This window comes from Rousettus aegyptiacus, unplaced genomic scaffold, assembly GCF_014176215.1.
Source record: "Rousettus aegyptiacus isolate mRouAeg1 unplaced genomic scaffold, mRouAeg1.p scaffold_m13_p_6, whole genome shotgun sequence".
Taxonomy (NCBI): Eukaryota; Metazoa; Chordata; class Mammalia; order Chiroptera; family Pteropodidae; genus Rousettus; species Rousettus aegyptiacus.
Window position 1 is genome coordinate 30,769,256 of NW_023416309.1, and position 21,203 is coordinate 30,790,458.

The 21,203-nt window shown below is 38.6% G+C and overlaps 1 protein-coding gene and 1 pseudogene across 3 annotated transcripts in view; one reads left to right on the forward strand and one right to left on the reverse strand.

Moving 5' to 3' along the window:
- The window catches only part of PAPSS2 (3'-phosphoadenosine 5'-phosphosulfate synthase 2), a 60,573-nt gene that overhangs the window by 21,189 nt on the left and 18,181 nt on the right, over positions 1 to 21,203 (forward strand). For all 3 annotated transcript variants that reach the window (XM_016128232.2, XM_036223907.1, XM_016128231.2), the window contains exons 2-7: positions 12,317 to 12,434; positions 15,461 to 15,696; positions 16,486 to 16,624; positions 17,157 to 17,275; positions 17,409 to 17,522; positions 19,106 to 19,217. In XM_016128232.2, coding sequence (XP_015983718.1) covers positions 12,317 to 12,434; positions 15,461 to 15,696; positions 16,486 to 16,624; positions 17,157 to 17,275; positions 17,409 to 17,522; positions 19,106 to 19,217 — 838 coding nt within the window. The remainder of the gene's footprint in view (positions 1 to 12,316; positions 12,435 to 15,460; positions 15,697 to 16,485; positions 16,625 to 17,156; positions 17,276 to 17,408; positions 17,523 to 19,105; positions 19,218 to 21,203) is intronic.
- On the reverse strand, positions 20,484 to 20,602 carry LOC118604510 (annotated as a pseudogene).

Sequence of the window (21,203 nt, forward strand, 5' to 3'; positions counted from 1 at the left end):
GGCTGTACTTTGTGAGTGAGTCTTGGGCATGGCTGTAAGTTTCCATGACAGGTAAGGGATGGACCACTGCAGCTATTTTTGCATATGTTTTAGTCAGCAGACACACCTGTGCATTCTCCACGTGGGTGAGAGGACCATGTGCTGTTTGCTCTGGGCCAAGTTAGAAATAGCTGGGCATGAGGAGGTTTTCACAGCTGGGAAATAAAAAAGAATGCCCCCGAGTTCTGAGGGAAATCCTTAGACTTCTTTCTATACTACATGTTTCATGACAGAGGAAGACTGAACAGAGGGAAGCACAGGGCTGTTAATAATTTTAACTATTATGATTTACCTAATTATTATAATTATTTTATTGGTAATGCATAATTTAATTATTATTAATAACAACTATTTTTTTTTATTCTAGCTAACAGTTAGTGAGGGCTTAACTATTGTCCAGGCCCTGGGCTATTTATGTACATTTTTCTCATATAATCCTCATAAGAGTTCAGTAATGCAGCAACTGTTATGAAAAATGTTTTACAAATGAAGGAACTAATGGGTTAAATAATTTGCTCGATGGCACGCAGCTGGCAGCTGGCAGCTGGAAGAACCAGGGTGCACAACCAATCTCTCTGTCCGTGGTGCTCATGCCTTAACCCTTATGCTATTCTGCTTCTTCAAGGGAACATACATCCAGTCCAGGGAGGCGGAGTTGGGGGCAAGAGCATCCGTCTTTCTGCACATGATTCTTAGTTAATATTGTTGAATTCATCTGACGGTACTAACAGGGACAGCTGCCCCTGAATCTATACTTCGGCCTAGAGTTTTAAAAAAAATTTTAGCATTCTTTTTACCCAGTCCATCCACTTTGGCCATGGTTCTTCCAATACTATTTCAGCACCTCGCCCTCTACCTTTGCCTATAATAGCTGCTTGAATAACTAATCAGATTTTATGAACTGTAATGGGCGTGATCGATTAGTCTGAGTGAAAGTGTTTAACATTCATTCAGGATATTTTAAATGCCTCCAATATCCCAGGCACATGGATTCCAAGACAAATGCGGGTAGAGCACTCTACAGAGCTCATAATCTGGTGAAGCAGACAGACTTGTCAACAAATAACCATAATTAACATAAATTCTCTAATACAGTTTAGTGTTCCCTAGATTTGCCTAAGCATTCAAATCCCTTGAAATACTTAAAAAACAAAACAAAACAAAACAAAACAAAACAAAACAAAACTACAGTTTCTTCAGCCCTAACCCAGACAGATTGAATCAGAATCTCTTGGGGAGGGGGCCAGGAATCTATATTTTAACAAATACCCCTTGAAAGTCTTACAATTAAGTAAATTAGGGAAGTGAGATTATTAGCAGAAATAGGATCCTGTGGGTTCAGAGGAAGAAGCTAAATCTGTCTTCCGGTGAGAAGATTAGCCAATGCCTCTCATGATAATGTGTAAGTCACACCTTCATGAGTGAGTAAGGAGATAAGTAGAGAGGACAGTCTAAATAAGGAGAATGGGTGAAAGCACAGAAGGAAGTTGATTCTGGACAGGTATATGGGATTTCTATGATGGATTTATGGAATTAAGGCCAAGAAGGGCAGTAGGTAAAGCTGAAAAAGGAGGTCATGGCCACAATGTGAGGTCTATGGGCTTTACAGAACATCAGAGGTTTTAAGCAAGAGAATTTTACTGTGCGGCAAGGGGTAGAATGGTCTGCTGGGGATAGAGACAGGCAGTCCAGTTGGAAGGATGTCACGGGTTCTCAAGAGCGGTTAGCTAAATTATAATAGTGGGATGGTTTCAGGGGCATTTCTTAGCTAAAATTGCCAGGACTTGGCGATAGATTGATTTTCTTTTAAATGAGGGTGGGGGCAGTAGGATGACTCCTGGTTTAGATAATGGAGAGAAATATGAGCCATTGCAAGTGGTGAGGAATATTGGAAGAGGAGCAAGGGGTGATGACAAGAAAATGAATTCTGTCTCGATCATACTGAGTTTCAGTGGCTCTGGGGGACCATATGTGCTAGGCATTTAGATATCCGAAGATAGAGGTTTGGTTTGGTAGCCTACAGCATATTGATGATAGGCAAAGCTTTGGGAACAGAAGAGAGTAGTAAGGGGGAAAGTGAAGTGTGCTAGAGACTATGAAACTCCTGGCATCTAAAAGCACTTACCTGCAATAATATATTAATCTGTTTGAACCTACTGGTAGGTATAGAAGTCATACTGCAATGGTTTAGAGTCCTCTACTCCTAATAATAATGACAGTGAGTCTCAAGAAAGACATTAATCTGTCTCTTTCACAAATGCCCTTTGCATCGTTTTTCCTTATAGAGGCAAATGCCTCTCTGGGTCCACTCCTGATAATGGAATGGGAGGCAGTGCCTTCTAATCAAGGACAGTAAATTGGTAATAGGAAGGCCAAACAACCACGTGATATATGGTTACTATTTTCATTATATGTAAGAAGACACCGAGGCTCAGTAAAATCAAATAAATTGACTAAGTTGCTAATAAGAGTATATTCATTTCCAAATAGTAGAGATAATGCTGACAAATATGAAAAGCATTATTGAACAAAAATATGCCATGATGGCTATAGATTTATGGACTTCAAGAATACAACCATTCTATTTTACATTTATTCTGAGAAGATGAGGCTTGAATCATATAAATTGCAAATTATACATCAAAAAGCATTCTTTTTATTCATCATGTCAATTCTATACCTTCCCTACTGATAGTAGTAACCCTAGAACTCTCTCATATATATTCTTTTCTTAAATAATGTTTTATTTTTCAGTTTCGGTTGACAATTTTCAACTTCAGGTGTACGGCATAGTAATTTGCATGTGCAAGCTTGTTGATGTAAAAATTTTCAGAATGGTAATTTCAGGCTATTTCAAGCTGAAGGACTCCTTTAGTTCACAATAATATCCATTTTAGTTGGCTATTTTGGATTGCTTATGTCATATTTGTGGAGGAAAAAACAGTGGAATAATCCATGTGAGGGTGTGCTCAGAGAGTATGTGGCTCATTTAACTTACTCAAGCAGTGTATTATCTAAGTGTCCAGTTTAATATTTTATTGGACTTGGATGATGACTTGGATGTCAGCACTAACTGAAATGCATTGGGTCACATTAGCTTAATTGATTCTCAAAAAATATGAGAAACTCACCAGAAACTATAAGCACAAATTGTTATACATAGTTCCTTGATACAGATATTAAAGAATATTTTGCAAATGCATTTGTGAATGGGAGCTCTGTTTACTTTAATGTTTGGACTGCTTCGGCTGTGTTCTGTAGTGGCATCTGTGAGAAGACTTAGGACACAACAGGTCTCACTTTAAGAAGACTTCAGCACATAACACAAAGGTGCCCGTAACCAAAGTTGGAAATATGCAATCTTACTGAGTACTGATACAAAAGCATATGTGCTGATGAGAAACAGAGATTGTTTAAAGACATCCACATCACTCAGTCAGCCAACAAACTGTTAAACTTCTATTGTTCATTTAGCAAATATTTACCGAACATTTAATGAAGTCCACGCGCTCCATATTTTCCAGCTCTTTTTAATCCTTACGACAGTTAGCAAGAATTACAATCCTACATTGTGTAAGATTTAGGGAGGTTAGGTTTAACTTCTTCAAGGTTCTAATGGAGCCAGAATTTGAATTGACTCTAAACTGTCCAATGTTAAAATCCATATCATTTCCTCTTAGCTGATCCCTGTTGGGAAATCAAAGCTATATAACTACGGCCCCCACCATTCGGGGTTGACCGTGAAGTCTAAAACATAAGACTTAAGTCTCTAAGTCTGTAAAAACATTAAACATAAGTCTAAAACATCCAGGCAAGTGCCACAGAATCTAATGGCTACAGGGCTTTTGGGGAGAAGCATCAGAAAAGCTGTTTGAAAAACAGGCAATATGTGGATAGGCGGAGGTTATGAAAAAATTATTCCAGGTAGGATGAGCTGAGTGAGAAAAGGTACAAAGCCGGAATGAGCAAGCTGTGTTCAGGAAATGTTGAGTAGACTTCCTGCTTGGAACAGAACTGCTGCAAGCTGATAGAAAATGTGATTGAAAGAGTCAGTGGAGCCAGCTAATGGACAGCCTTAAATGCCAAGCTAAGAATTAGGACTTCATTCTGTGGTTAATAGGGAGCCATCGAAAATTTTGAATATAAAAGTTACATGATTAAAGAGTGTATTAGAAAATTAATGTGATTGTCAGTTGAAAGAGGAAGCAGTAGAACGGGATATCATTAATGAGATTTGAGCCAAGGGGGAGATAACATGTGATGGATGCTTTATACAACCTTGAGGAGGCCCAGAAGGAACATGGTTCATGGGGAGCCGTGCTCAGAAATAAGGTCCAAAAACCCAGGCCAGGCTAAGGAAAGTGTTTACCCACAGCAGCAGAGGGCAGTGTAGCCAGAAGGAGACTCCAAATCATGGTCAAGAGACAAGCAAAGGTCATAGCTGGAGTTCACAGCATCAGGAGTGTCTGAGGAGTGAAATGTGGCTGTTAGTGAAAAATGAGCCAGGAGGACCCAGAACAAGTTCCGTTGGAAAGTATGATACAGTTGAAGTAACTGGTTCTGGACCAAGACTAAAGACTAAATGCCAACCCCCGACCAGGATGGCACCAAGGAGCAGCAGTGTGCCTATGCTTTGGGAGCTTTGGGAGAGGCTGTGGACCAGGCGTGTCGGGATTAGTCAAGTGAATTGTACCACCTGGAGACTAGAGACTTGTGGGGCTACAAGCGAGTTCACCCAGAGGCTGTAGTCAAAGGAAAACCAGGCAGACTCCTAGGGCATGTGCAGAATTAAGACCAAAAGTGCAGAACTCTTACAGTAGGCCCAGACCCCTTATCCGTGGTTTCAGTTACCCAGGTTAATCGCAGTCTGAAAATACTAAAGGAAAAATTCCAGAAATAAATGATTCATACATTTTCAATTGCACATGGTTCTGAGTACTGTGATGAAATCTCCTGTCATCCTGTTCCAGACTCATCGAATCTAGAGGGCCTCTAACACTAGGCACAATCCCATGAGGAAAGGGGCTTCTTTATTTTCCTTAGCAAACATCTGAATGTGTGCAAACTGTCTGATTTTGCCATCCAGGGTTTTCCAACAATTTGCCTGTTTTTCGGATGCTTTGAAAACAAAAATACTGTAAAATATTTTAATAAGCAAAGCCATCTGGCTTTTTTTCTTTTTTTTAAAGATGCCTAACTATGCCTTCTCTTCATATTTTTTTTTGGTTTTCACTTTTTCACAGCATTCAAATTCTTGTCCATTTGACATCAGTCTGTGGTTTATTTCATAATGATGGCTTCTAAAAGTCAAAACTTAGTTGTGGATATGTTTTCCCCTTAAATCATTTTCTTATTCACAGATTTAGCCTATTCAATAAATCCTTCTGTGGTAGGAATTGGTAAAAATTATCATTTTTGGTCTTAAAGGAAATTTTACATTCATCTTAAAACTTTTTTCATGAAATCACACTTTTAAATTATAAATTCCATATTTGGGCCATTTCTGTATTGTCCAATAACTGCTTTTTGACAAATGATTTAATTTGCTCTTATCAGGAATTTGCCTCAATTTTCACAACCGGGGTTTTGTCACTGGCTACTTGATATGGTTGTTTGGTTATATGGTTATTTCCCTTGTAACACAAAGTATAACCCTATGAAACTGGTGATTTTTATAGAGGATACCTTACAATATTTTCCTCTAAGTAAGCTCCTTCTTAAAACATATTCTCCGTTTTGAAGTTAGCAACAATTTTTCAGTTGAAACTTCCTTATCTACTAGTAACTATAGGATTGGAGTTGAACCTTAAATGTCCAGTGGGTAATGATTGCATCAAAGTTGAGTAAGGTGGCCTTCCTGCTGTTCATCAGTTTATAGATTTTACAACCACCATAATCAAGTGACATGTACTGTACTTTAAAGCAGTGATCCTTAACCCTTTTGGCACCAGTGACTTTTGCTCCTATGAGAATCTAATGCCTGATGATCCGAGGTGGCGCTGAGGTGGTGATGCTAGCTAACACTGGGGTGTGGCTACAAATTCAGATGAAACTTCACTCACTCACTCCCATTTCCCCTTACCTCCTGCTCTGCGGCCCGGTTTTCCGCAGAAGTGTATTGTACTTCATTATGGACTTTGAGGGACTAGTCTTCTCAAAAGTTTATTCTCAAGATATCAGGTTTAATGGTTTTTTAATTTACTGATTTCATCTGGTTATTGTTCTGTTGGTTGTACTGTACCTTGTGGCTTGCTTATATTCGCACACATCTGTTACCCTTTGAGCATCAAACCATTTGGCTTCACCATCTTCTGGTTGACAAATTATTTAAAATATATACTTATTTCTAAGTTTAATATAGAAAAATCAGAATATAGAAACAAGAAAAATAATTATCTAGAATTACCTAACAGTCGAGATGATTAATTACTATTAGCATTTTGTCCTTTATTTTCCAAAATTTTTTTGTAACCTTATACGTATAAATATATATTTTTAAAAATGGAATTAACATTAATTCACTCTGTAACCTGTTTTCTCATTTGGGTATATATCATGATATATTTTTAGGTCAATAAATATAGATGTGCATATTCATCATATGGTTGTGCCATAATCTATTTAATTGATGGACATTTTGATTGTTTTTGATTTTACTATCTTAAATAATATTACTATGACCATCTTCGGGTAATGATTCCTTTTGCTGTATTACAATGTTGAAGTTCTTTGAGAATGAGTGAGACTAGCAGGGAAAATCATAGTGAGGCATTGCATGTTCTGAACAAAACTTGAATAATTTTATTTCCATGGAAGAATGTGTTTTAGAACAAACTAAAATTGAAAAAAAAATTTAAAAGAAGATTTTATCTTTAAAATTTTAAAACATATTACAGAACAACTATAAGAACCATAGGTATCCATGCTAAAAATAAAAAGCTTCAGTAGAAACACATAAGAAAATATAAATTATAAATACATAAGAATTCTAAGATTCACACCACTAAAAGATTTTTAAAGTAATAAAGAAATGAATTATAACATATAACATATATTAAGATCACTGGATATAATTATGGAAAATAAATAAAATTGATCCATATAACCCTATGACACAAAATGTCAGAAGTATCACAAAATTAATGCAGTTTCATATCAAAATAGAAGCCTGAAGAGTATATTTTGCTCAGCTATAATGAATAATCAAATAAGGAGACATTAAAGACAATAAGAATCTTTTTAAGTATTCTTAAAATACCTTTTAATATGATATAATAGATTATATATAATATTTTATGTGATATATAATAAAGTACATATCAAAAGAAAAGCAAGTGAGCAGGTATATTATAATTAATAAAAACTTTACTATACAAAATAGGGAAAAAGAGCCAAAATACATTTTTAAAAGTAGATATGGTCATTGTCCAGAATGTAGTTAATGAACAGCAAGGGAGACCAAACAAGCAAATGTCATAAGTAACTTATTACATGGAAAAATGCATATTCTTACTAGTAACTAAATAAGCACAAAGTAATATAGAGGAAAGAATAATTAAATTGCAAATGCAATAAATTCGTTGGAATGTTTAGAAAAAGGTATATTGTGGTAGCCTGGTAACTTGCCTCTGTCTTTCAGAAGATGAACTGGTGATACTTAATGAGACTTTTGAAATAGTTTGTAACTTTTTATACGCAATCATTTAACTTTGGTTTATATACCCCAAAGAAGTACTCTGAAAGGAAAGAAATATAAATAGAGATAGGTTATAAAACATTTTAAGCTACTCGTGTTAAGTAATGAAAATGGAGAATGATTTTTTAAAATCGTTTCCATTTTTGTGTAGTCTCAAAAACCTTAATTAACACACATGATCTCGTTTAGTCCTTAATGGGGAAGCTATGACACTTGGGAACAGAAACTGAGTGTTACACCTGGGCAGGAGTAACACCTGCATTTAAGTCAGCAAGCCTGGCTCCATGTCCTGCATCTTTCAGGCAGGAGGCTTCAGCCAGTAGTTTTTGGATCTGTAAATGGGTCATAGTGCCCGGCCTCCTTAGCACCCACATTTTGCAATAAGTGAGATAATGCATGTGAATGTGGAGCTTCTGCTCTGAGCCCAAGAGAGCGCTTACTGAAGTTGCTGCTTTCTGAAAGCAAATCTTTAAATGAATCTTCAAATCGCACATCAAGGCCAAGAAGGTTTGGAAATCACCAAGAGAGCAACGAACCCATAGTCCAACAGCAGTGAGAACCCAGTTCAAAGGGTCAGAGTGGAGTCATAATTAGGGAAATAAAGTGGATTTGTTTGCGCTGCACAGGAAGCAGGAAAGGAGAGGAAATTCAAATCCACTTTGTTCATTTTTTGCTGAAGAGATTACAAACACATCAAAAAAACCTTTGAGCATTAGGAAACTCATTACTGGCACAGAGTTTCCAGCTTGCTCATTCCTCCAGTGTTCTCCCTTTCATAATACTATTCACTGTGACACGTGCTCAGATTTGGCCCCAGAGATGCCCCACCCAACCATGAGATCATCTGAAGTCCTTTCTCTATGTCACTTCTTCTAGTCACACAAAATCAAGGCTGAAGCTGTCTGCCATGACCTACCCTGCTCCACCCTGAGTCTCAGAAGTTTCTTTAGCACTCCCCTTTCTGCACCATCAAAGGGTGAGGGGTGGACCTGGCAAAGAGATACACTGCAACCCTGGGCTGTGTGCCGAGCTCCTAACTCTAAGAGTTCATAGGCTAACCTAGGGCAAAGGCAATTCTCAAGCTGGTAACTAAGGGCTTATGACTGAGACAGCCAGCAGGAGAGCAGTAAGTTTGGGGTAGAATGAAGAGGCTTCAAACTGGTGCACCTCAGATTGGCATACTTACTGGCTGGACTTTGGGTCAAAGATAATGATAATCAGAAGAGCAACAACAACAACGCCTGTGTGTGTGTGTGTGTGTGTGTGTGTGTGTGTGTGTGACTTCACCCTATATAAAGTGCTGTCCTGTCCATCGTCTGATTTGATCATGAGCCCCACTTTCCTAGACTCGCCTTAGAATAGGCCCAAATTCCTAGAACATGTCTAAATTTGAGTGATTTTACTATAATTTCTCTAGAAATTAAATGCTACCTGGGTCTCATCAGATTCAAGATTTTCCCTTGTGTCATATATTTTCTTTGATACTTTACATAGAAAATCATTTTATCTAATCCTTACAGCAACCCTGTGAAGAAACTATTCTTAGCTCCATTTTACAGAGCCAGAAATGGAGAGTCAGCAATGTTCATAATATGTCCAGGGTCACAGAGCAAGTAGGCTGCAAAGTAGGTTTCAAATTCAGGTTTGCTTGACAGTAAAACCTATAATCACCCTACTCCTGTGCACACTGAAGGCAGTTTTTTGGGGGTCAGTGAGCTGGACGAATGTAGGGATTTTTGCAAAATTTTTCTTAGGGACCTGGAATAGAAGCATGTCACCAACTTTGTGGTTTCCAGGCCACTTCCTGCTAAGTGAGTGTTAAACGAGATACCAGGGTGTCTGTGTGCTCTGTTTCTACATACAGGGAGACAATTTTTTTTTTTTTTAGCGTGTTTTGTTTTCCATAGAGACAACCTTTCTCTAACAGCCACTTCCCCGCCCCCCCAAAGCTTAGAATACCATATGTTCTTCAGAAGAGAAAAAAGGAAAAGAAGTTTTCAGCTGCTTGATCCCTTTGCAGTTCAAATACCATTCAAAACATCTGCTTCTATTTTATTTGTTTGCCTTTTGGAGAAAATCAAGAATAAATATGAGATAAATAAGCAAAATATCATCCTAAACCAGAAAAGCCCAGTACCTGGGCACCTGAAAAAAATTTGTTTGCTGGAGTGATAGAAAATCTGTAAACACCCATGATTAAGATTAAGCTAATAAAACCCAAAAGTTCAAAGATTAACTATTAAATACTTTTAGAGTAGTTCCTTCTGGTGGTTTCTGAACTATTTTGAAAACCAAGCACTTGTTGGAGAGGCAATTAACAAGATCATAACGAAATTTCCACAGAAGACTAACAAAGGCTGGAGTTTATTCTGGATCTCTTCCTGTAGGGAGAAGAAACAGCCAAAAAAGAGGAAAAATCCTGTCTCTGTGGACAAATTACGCTCTGGTGAGCGGACATTCATTTGCACAGGTGGGAACAGCCTCTTAAGGCAATTATGCTGTGACTGGGATCAGAGCCCTTTTCCATAAATGCCTCAGTCTTGAACAATGTAATTCCACCATATATTCTGATTGCTTGCTTTTTAAAATGGCTCTTTTTTTTTTTTTTGCATGTGGTAAAATGTACATATAGTGAAATACCCATCTTAAGTGTATGTTTAGTGAGTTCCAACAGGATGTGTAAAGACCTGTGAATCTCATACTCTTACCAAGACATACAACATTGTCACTCCCCAAAGCAGCTGTTGTTCTGACTTAGTAAATTAGTTTTCCCTGTCTGGGAACTTCATATAAATGAAATCATGTGTAGTTTTTTTGTATAAGACCTCTTTGACTTAGCATAATATTTTCATTTATTATCGTTCATGTTGCCTGTATCAGTAGTTTATTCCTATTTTGTTGCTGAGTGGTAGTCCATCATATAAGTCATATAAGTATTCTACAGCTTTGAGCTTTCATGGGAGGTTTTTTGGTGTGGATTTTGTTTATTTTTGTTGTCTATTTTCCTGTTGGTTGACCCTTGGTTATTTCCACTTTTTGTCCAAATAAAATTACACCAATATGTGGAGTACTTTCTGCCATTAGATGTTATCAGTAGCATCTTATTTTGGTTTTAATTTGCATTTCCCTCATGACCAATGACATTGAATGCCTCTTCATGTGCTTACTGGCCATTTGTGTATCTTACTGCGTGAAGTGATTGTTCAAATCTTTAGCCCATTTTTAAAGATTGGGTTGTCTTTTTATTATTGAGTTGCAGGTGTTCTTTATATATCTTCATACAGATAGGTGTAGGAGATTTTCTCTCACCTCTGGAGAGAGGGCCCCAGTTACTTGATGTTCGGGGCTATATGTCCCCCCAAAACGATGCCAGGGATTCAGCTTCATTTAGTACAGTACTATATTCTCGGTGCCCATGATGGTCACCATAGTAAATACTGTTAAACAAAAATCTTCGAGGCTGAAAGCTTTTCTGAAAGAAAGGGTTTATTAAGCCATATGCTAGTCAGAAAAGGACCAGGTCCTAGGACATGCAGTCTAAACCACCCATAACAGAGCTTGATGAAGAAGACAAATATGTCTGCTGTCCTAGAACAGGTGGGCTATTTTATACAGTGGGTTTGGGGAAGAAAGATGTAAGTCATTTTGAAAGAACTTACATTAAATATAGATGGGGAGGGGATAAGGTGAAGTGGAGGCAGTTCTAGGATAGGTGTATAGTCCATAAGGAAGAAGTATTTACTACTTCTGGATCAATTGTGGGCAGCAGTCTGGAAAGTTCATGACTCAGCAAGATATGGTGGCATCTGGTGGTTGGCCATTTTCCATTTTTTTTTTTAGATAGCTACCAGGAAGTGGATTCAAACTTCCAACATATATTCAGGAATGTGAGCAGTCTTTTGTTGGTTTTGGCCTGTGGCTCTCAACTCATTGATCTCTTGCCTTTTTCTTGTACTCTCTGTCCTGCTGTAATTTAATTTAGGAGATCTCAGAATTTGTTTCTTGTCAGAACTCATTTACCTAAACAGCAACTGAAATAATCAATGAATGAACAAATGAACTGACTTTTGGGCCTGATATCTAGACTCAGTGTTCTTGAATTTAATAGCAATGATTAATAAGAAAATAGAGAGAAATTAATGTTATCCTTCAGCTATAAAATACACTTGGCACAAAAGACTCCGGATATTTTCAGAGGGTTTGTTCACCAGAGGAAATATTGCTAGACTATCTCACGGACTAGCCTAATTTGTCTCCATATATGAACTCACTAGCGAAAGCCACCACTGCTATCTAAGTTGCTGCATTCTATGACTATATCCCGACCTGTTCCAAGTCTCAGGTTCTTACCAGGTTTGCTCGATGGATGATTAGAGCCTCTAGCTTTGAAGGGTTTCAGATAACTTAACCAAGCTGATCCCAGCTTTCAAAATCTTCCTCTTGGTTCCCTCCGACATTGCCCATTCCCTGCTTGACTGGCCCCTTTCCTGGGCTCTATGCAGGTAATCAATTATTTTGTTATATTTATACATATTATATCTATTATCTTATTAAACATTGTGCTTGATCTTGTTTTTGTAGGAGGACCAGCAGAAATCCACCAATGTCGTCTATCAGGCCCACCATGTGAGCAGAAATAAGAGAGGGCAGGTAGTTGGAACACGGGGCGGATTCCGAGGGTGTACAGTGTGGCTCACAGGTATGTTATATTGGGAGATATGGAAAATTGATGTGCAACACAATTTTAAAGAAATTAGCGTAACATATTACACATATTGCATGTTTAGTTTAACACTAGAAGGAAGCCGAGAGCTGCCTGGCTATTAATCCTAACTCTATTGCCATCAGCGAGAAGTAGGACTTTGATCAAGTCATGGAACATCTCTAGTTCTCACTTTTCTCCTTTGGCAGGAAAAGATGGGACAAGTCGATGATGACATTCCCTTTTGGCTCTAAGAAATTTTATAATTCTCAATCTTGTGCCAAAACATATTTAATGGCAGTTATGAATGGGGCTTTCCTAATTTGACATCAAGCATTTAGCTGTCCATGAAGTTTCGGATGCTTAGAGATTCTTTATTGTTTTCTGATATTTTAACACTCCGAAAGACTATTTCATTTAGTGTATATATATACATATATATATATATATATTTAGTGTATATATATGTATATATATATAAAAAACTGTGCAAGAAGGAAAACTAAGGATTTCCTTCTATTCTTTTCAGCTGAGGATTGCCCCTTGTGTATAGAAATAACTCACTCCCACTGTGGTAACCAAAACTCTCTTTTCTTGTGTTTTTATAGCCTCAGAATGAATGTCAAAGCTCAGGGCTAGTGATAAATTTGGAATTAGTTCTGGGCTGTTACCTTATATTCTGAGTACAAGGGAACGGAAGTTGATTCCTGGCACTATAAGTCTGACATAGCCTGGACTCATGAGGAAAACTAAGTTCATTTTATAGACATAATATTTCAAATAGAGATGAGCCCACATGCAAAGATATGTTTATCCATATTATGAAATCAACTTATGTTTTACTATCTGTCCACAAATGCTAATTCATTCTTACCTGAAGATAACTCTAAAAGAATATGGCAGGCGGGACCTGCCTTGCATCTTTTCTTGGAATTCTGAGTCTAAATTAGCCTCATTCTTTTTTTTTGAGTTTTTTTTTTTTTTCTAGAGCCTATGACGTTTGCCTTTGATTTTCTGGTTTCATTCATCCCTTGTACAATAACTTTTTCCAGCTTCCAGGGTGATGATAGGCAGTGGGCAAGGAAGGAGCCTGCTGTCTTCCAAAAGCCAGTATTTACCTGTCATGATTCCTGAAATGTTTCCCCCAGCTTCCTGAGAGACATGATGGGCAGCAGTTAAACACAGCTGTGTTCCAAATGTTTCTCTCTTGTTATGTGAAGGTCTTCATGAGATGTTTGCCTTCATGCATTTGCCCAGCTTTTGAATTGGGACATACACAGAGTCCATTTTTTCTAATGTGGAACACCCTTTAAAAATGAAAAAGAGCTGATAGAAAGGTTAAAAAAAACTGAAGAGTGTACTTCCTCTGTCTTTTCTTACTCTTGAAAAAAATACTCTTTTCCTACTTTATTTTATATTCTCCTAGTATAGAGGTAGGATATTGACCAGGCCAGCCAGAAGAAACCAAAAATTTCTAATACAGAGACTTGGATTCGAGTTCCAGCTCCATTTACGTTAACTATGTGACTTTGGACAAGCCAATTAACCTATCTAAGGAATAACAGTATCTGCCTCATAGAGATGTAGGCAGAACTAAATGAAACAAAGTAAATATGCACCTATCCAGTGCCTAGTCCATGGTATAGCTCTTGATAAATGTAATTAGTGTTGCTCCAGTGTCCTAGTTCTGTAATTTAGTTCTTGGTTTCCTGAGAGCTGAATCAAAATCAAAAGAAATTTCTGTTATTTCTCTCATTTTCTGATGGGAGAGAACATAGCAGAGACTTAGGAGTCCTGTTTCTCCTACCCCACAACCAGACAGAAATGCTAATGGACAATGAGTTACATGATAGACAAAGTTACATAAAAGACATTGTCTTCAGCAGCGATTTACTGTATTACCAACACATTCTTCACGTAACCATTTATTCTAATGATCCCATGCCAAGGGTGCAACTTTAAAATATGACTAAAATATGGAAAATATTTGTTTACTTTTTATATACCACCTTTTGTTCCAAGCCTCCTTTCCTCTTTTTGCTTACTTTTTCTGGCTTTTCACTTACTTTTTTTTGTCTTTTTCCTCTTTCTGCCTGCTGTCTTCTCTGTAGTAACCTCTCGACCTTCTTGTCTTTCCTCCTAACTTTTCCTCTCCCACACCTGGGTGCTGTCTGTCAGTGGTTAGGCACATTGGACTATTCTTCAGGTTCAGAGATCTTTAGGACAACTGAAATGTTTTAGAGTGCTACTTTTCCCACGTAGTTCAGATTTTGAACTCTTAAGTAATTTTGATAGGTTACATTTCTGTCCCTTTCTCCTTACGTTCTCCCTCACATAGAAATTATAAAGTGTGTTCCCAATCATTGTGCTTTGAAACCATGGTAGAAGGCACATAGTAACTCTGTTCTCACATAAAGCCTTCAAACATCTAAGAGTGTATGGCAGCTCTACACACATCCACAACCTAGCTCAGGATTCTTCTCTGTCTGCAGGCTTTGAGAATCATTTTCAATGATTCTTGAAAAAGCTTGAAAACAAAAGGACAGCATATGACTCTGTTGACAGATGGTTATTTAGCGGCACCCATGAGGGAGGTAGGCCTCTCAGCCTCCAAGAACTGACCCTTTGTTGTTGTTTTCTTAAGAGAAACCTAAATCTGGATTTGTATGTGCAACTTTCTAATCTTTAAAGCATTCTTCGGGCCACAAAGACCATACGTCGATCTACAAGGTCTCCCCATTTATGAACCTCTCTTGCTTTGAAAGGCTATGCTCTAGTCCTAATAAGGGACAAATAGATATGTCAAGATTTGAAAAAAATGCAAGTACTTGACTTGTAGTAAACTATGCTTTTCCTAGACTTTAAGGGTTTTGATTTGAAGTCAATCAGATTATTGTAATAAGAGTTTATTTACACTTTAATTAGGTAAAAATTAGGATCAGGTCGCAATTAGAATCAGGTTCCAGTTTGTCACTTTTAACAGTCATGGTCACTGCCTGTCTTGTCTTGCCTGTTCTGAACAGGTCTTTCAGGTGCTGGAAAAACGACGATAAGTTTTGCTCTGGAAGAGTGCCTGGTCTCCCACGCCATCCCATGCTACTCCCTAGATGGGGACAATGTCCGTCATGGCCTTAACAAAAACCTTGGATTCTCTCCCGGAGACAGAGAAGAAAATATCCGCCGGATTGCTGAGGTGGCCAAGCTGTTTGCCGACGCCGGTCTGGTGTGCATTACCAGCTTCATTTCTCCTTTTGCAAAGGTGAACTGATTTGGCTCTCTACACAGTTCCCACACACAGCACCAGGCCTCTCAAACCGCCAGGAAAAGGAGTTGGGCGGGGTGGTGGGGAGCGGTGGAGGGGGTGGGGGGGGGAGCAGTTTGCAAAGGAATGTGAAACTTTCAATTTCCCCTGCTTTTTCTTCCTTCCCTCACTTGCTCCTTCATTTCCTCTATTTAATATTGGTTACGTAAAGAGCCGCCCTTCATTTCCAGATGCCAGGGCACCAGTTGACATAAACCCCTCCACAATGGTAAGGTTCACTTGGCCAGAGCTGAAAGGAAGAAACAATTAAACAAGAAAAACTAAATCTCTGCAATTTCATTTCTCCAAAAAGTCAGAATGCTTAACCCGTTGAAGAAAACAGCAGTCCACTGGCAAAGCATCAGGTTATATGTTTAATGCTGAAATCTGCAAAGTGGAGTGTTGCTCTTCCTGTATGAAATTTTTGTGAGTTACAAATCAGATGCTCTGTGCTTTGAACACATCCTTGGGATGAAATGCTCCCCCATTGCCAGCCCTGAACTTTAGCAAAGATTCTTTTCTGTGGTTTTCTCTGAAAGTCCTTTAGAGAGCTATGTTTACTAGAGCAGAATTTCTGGACTTTCTCTGAAGAACAAGTTTCCTGCCGCCTCTGCAGAGCACAAACCCTACTGTTTATCTTCAGGCTATGGAATACACAGCTGTTTATCTTCAGAGCACACAATGTTTTGCGATGAAGAATTTCACTGTGAAACCTCTTCTTACATTCTTAAGTGTAATTTTTTCCAGGATCGTGAGAATGCCCGCAAAATCCATGAATCGGCTGGACTGCCATTCTTTGAAATATTTGTGGATGCGCCTCTAAACATTTGTGAAAGCAGAGATGTAAAAGGCCTGTACAAACGTGCCCGCGCTGGGGAGATCAAAGGTATGAGAGCCAGCTCAGCGGCACCTTTGCCGGTTACATATGTCACCGATCCTTCCTATCCGTCCCCGGAAATTTGTTGGAAATTTCAAAACCTGTTTTCCAAAATTGCATATGGCATACACAACTTTTTAGCCACCTTTTATTAAGATGTGGGCTCAGGTTTTTCAAGAACCATCACCTCAGCCATAAGCAATAAATTTAGGGAACTAAAATGGATAAGTATATATGAGCATGTGTGTAGGAGGAGTGTTTCTGAGTTTTTCCATCTTCCTGTTTTCCTTTTCTATTTGAATCAGCTTCAGGGGTCTTGGACTTAATGAGCCAGATTTTGTGGATAACTTGGGGGTTCTATATTGAAAATACAGCTGTATATTTTCTCAGGTATGGCCAGAGGTCAAGGATAGCCCTTTGACCTTTTCCGTTATAATCTGAATTCTCAATTTAACACCTTATTCCATCACATGGTATGCCTTATTGATGCAAAAGGTGATCCTGTTGCTGCAGACGTGCTTCACGCTTTTCCGCTTTGCAGGGTTTACAGGCATCGATTCTGATTATGAGAAACCTGAAATGCCTGAGCTTGTGCTTAAAACCAACTTGTCCTCAGTGAGCGATTGTGTCCAGCAGGTAGTGGAGCTTCTGCAAGAGCAGGTGGGTAGACTGGTTTTCTTCTCTCTCTCTCTTTTAAAAAAAATTTAATAAGATCATGAAAGATCATCTGTTTACTGAGGCATTCTTTTCACAGTGGACATTTCAAATTGTTACCAATTCTGCTTCATTTCAGAACATTTTGCCCCATACTATAATCAAAGGCATCCACGAGCTCTTTGTGCCAGAAAACGAACTGGATCAAGTCCGAGCTGAGGCTGAAGCCCTCCCTTCATTATCAATTACCAAGGTAAGAAGATGCAGACTGGCCAAAGGAATATTAGGCTTAATATCAGTTATTATAACCCATTTATAGTTACTCTTGATAATAAGGAAGGTATAAGTAAGGAAAATGCAGTATTCATAAAGAAAAACACTTCGTTTTGCCAATTTTCTTCTCTAAGGAAATATGTCAACAAGAGTCGCCACAGAGCAATTTATCACTGCCCTGTGCAGAGGCAGCAGGGGAAGGTAATATCCAGATTTGCATAGACAGTTTTACATAATCGCTTTCATACCTTTGTTTAGGCCAAAGTGCAGGCAATAGGCAGTAATTGTTTGTTGGCAGCTGCAGAGAAAATAGTTTGTCCAGAATACAAGCACTTCTTGAGCAATCTAGAAGGAATTTGAAGAAAACAAAAGGCAACCTTGAACTAAAGTGATCTGAATGCCTCACTCTTTTTTTTTTTACTCTATAAATCCTGCTCTTCCCTCATTGGGGAGAGTCCAGTCTGAAGAGAGAGGGGAACAAATTTAGTTGCATTTATTTTACTGCCTGGAGTATATGAGATGCAGCCCCAGCAAACTGCTCTGCACATGCCTTGGCCTTTCTATAGATCAGTGTTAGTTGATCTATACAAGGAGATCATGTTTTCATTGGTATCTTTTTGTTATCCATTAAAAACTTGGACATTTTTATAAAAGGCAGAGTAAATTGGGAACCAGTTTCAGCTCATGAAGACTCCATACTCTGATAAGTTATGACAAATTTATAAACAGAAACCCTAACTCTACAAAATAAATTTTGAAGTCTCCAATGCTCCAGGCAGTTAGCAACATAATTAAACTTACAGTGTGGAGTCATAGTCCTAATAACAAAATGGGCTTCGAGGTACAGAAAAAACAACAACAGCAACAACAACAAAACAAAACAAAACAAAACAAAACAAACCCTTTAAATAATCTAGTGATTACGTTTTTAGTCCTAGGGATAACAGAAAAGGTTTCAGAGCAGTGACCCAGGAGTTGGGTTTTAAAGAATAAATAGGAATTTCAGGTGAGGAGGAGGATAGGCCTGAAACCACTTGTGTGTTTAGACTACACATTGTCTGGCACTGTTGGGACTAGGTCCCCAAGTGGGGACTGGGAAGAAGTGGCAGTCCCTACATGAGCCTCCTGGGCCAGAGCTTAAAGGGTTTTTAGTATCATGCTAAGAATTTTGGACTTTTACCTTAGAATCATTGGTTTGCTCAATTCAGTCAACTAAATAGTACATTTGGTGGAAAAATTCAACCAAACCAGAATTTTTGTGGAAAAAAAATGAACAGTGAATGTTCAACACACTTGCACATTGTAAGGATAGATACAGCCTAAAGTGTTGAAATAAATCATTCAATTTGAAATCTTTTTACTGCTCCCTTATAGGGAAGTTCTAGGCTCAAACTTATCTGGTCCCACAATCATGAGTCAGCATAACATATGGGAACAGTAACAACATAAAAGGTTCTGTCTTTTTCTCCTGTCAGCTGAATAAAGAAGGACTGACTGCCTTTGGGCCAATTGGCTGAAAAACAGAGCTTATGGAATTATTCACCTGCTTTTCCTGTTTTGCAGCTGGATCTTCAGTGGGTCCAAGTTTTGAGTGAAGGCTGGGCTACTCCCCTCAAAGGTTTTATGCGAGAGAAGGAGTATTTACAAGTTATACACTTTGGCACCCTGCTAGATGGTATGAGTTTTTGTTAGTTTTTTTACTTTCTATTAGTAAAGAAACAAAATCTTTCTCAGAGTCTTCACAGGAACAAGAAATGTTCATTCTTGATTTGTAAATCTTATTGTGAAAATATTTAGATCACTTATGATGTATCCAATTCTGTTACATATAAGCTTCCATTTTAAGGATGTTTCTGGTTATCCTCAAAGGATTATTCATTGTTTAAAACCGAGGAACTGAAAAATGAAAGTTTTATTTGCACACAAAGCCATGAGAAGATTAAGACTGTTTCACCTCCATCTGCCCTTTGTTGGCCCAGATACTCAGAAAGCAGGAGACAGTCAGAGGACCATCCTGGGGCAGCCAAGATGAACTCAGCACATGTCACTGACTTGCAGAGTATCCCACACACTTCGGGTTGCTCTGTTATTGCATGAACTTTAATTAGAGTAAGGAGTCTTCGTGAACTGAAGCGGTATTGCAGCAGCTGCTTTCCTTGGTGGATGCTAAAGTGTCGATATTCATGAAATGTATTAGATAGCTTCATCCACTAAACTCTAACAAGGGAGCATTAAGGCAGCTTTCTGGGCACAAGCCGAACAGCCTTTAGAGAAGTGATCTGGTCAGGGTCGAAAGCATGTGTTATTAGGAAAACTTCCGGACCCTTCTATATCATTTCCTTCCTAGAATTGCTTGAGCTTATCAAATAGAATTAATCTGTTTCAGGACTTTGGGGAATGGCTGATAAGTGGGCAGGGTGGTGGTAGAGTCACACCAGGTCAAGCAGGGCTTTGAATCTTTTAGGAAGAAAAATCAAATAAAATGTTCTTTCTTGGGAAAGATGTTCATGTTCCGGGCTTGTGTCCCTGCCTGGGGAATGGGGCATACAACCAGAATCAGAGCTTAAAAAAGAGTAGTCAAAATGAGCCCTCTCCCATAATTCCTCTTTATCAGCTGTTCCATTATCAGCTGTGGTTGATAATGCCCTGCCCCATAGCTTGGGACCTTCATTTCTCAGATTAAATAACATTTCAAAAAGCACTTGATTTACTTACAGCTTGCCTTAATAATAATAATGCTTATCTGTACATCGCCTCTCTGTTTTCAGGGCATTTTCTCAGGTATTATTTCATTAGATGCTGTGAAAGCCCTGGAGGACAGGCAACTATATATATATATATTTTTTTTTTTTTCTTTTTTTTTAGGCAAGGCAACCCTTGGTTGACCTCATAGATTGCAAGGACCTTGTCAGCTTATAATTTCTTACTTTTTTACTTTTTACGCCTACAGCACCTGGTCTTCCTAGGTGGTCTCCCATCCAAGTACTATCCAGGCCCAACCCCACTTAGCTTCCAAGATCAGACAGGATCAGGCTTGTTCAAAGTGGCATGGCCGTAGACCAGGCAACTATATTTTATCCCACTTTCAGATAGGGAAACTGACCTCAGGTTAAGTATTTTGCTCAGGTTTATACCATCGAAAAGTGATGGGTTCAACACTGGAGACTTCCAGTGTGCCCCATACCAGGTTGCTCCCTGATGTCCTCTCCAATAGAAGTTAGTAGACCAGGTTGTTTGTATAAGAAAGGCTGACATTTACTTTGATGTCTTAATTTCGACACATGTTAAACACAGGCTGCATTGAGTAACTGTCACTGGATTCAGCAGCCAGCCATGAACAAGAAGAGGTTGACCATGAGCATCCAAACCAGGGCTGTGGCCAAAAGAAAAGTGAGCCACATCGAAAGTGAGGACCTTATTACAGACACAGTGCTATAACCTTTGACAAGTATTTGTTCCTTAAAGAAAAATACCAGGGTGGTGGGTTTTGTGGCAGAAGTCAATGTTAATGGAAACCAAGGCTCTTAACTTAGAGTCTAGGACTTTAGAACATGGTGGGGGGTGGGGCAGGAATCCTAGAGTAGGCAAAATAGTTAGGGTTTTAAGAAGGGGAGAGGGGACATTTTTCCGGGTTAAGAGTTAATAGCTTTTGATGGATTCT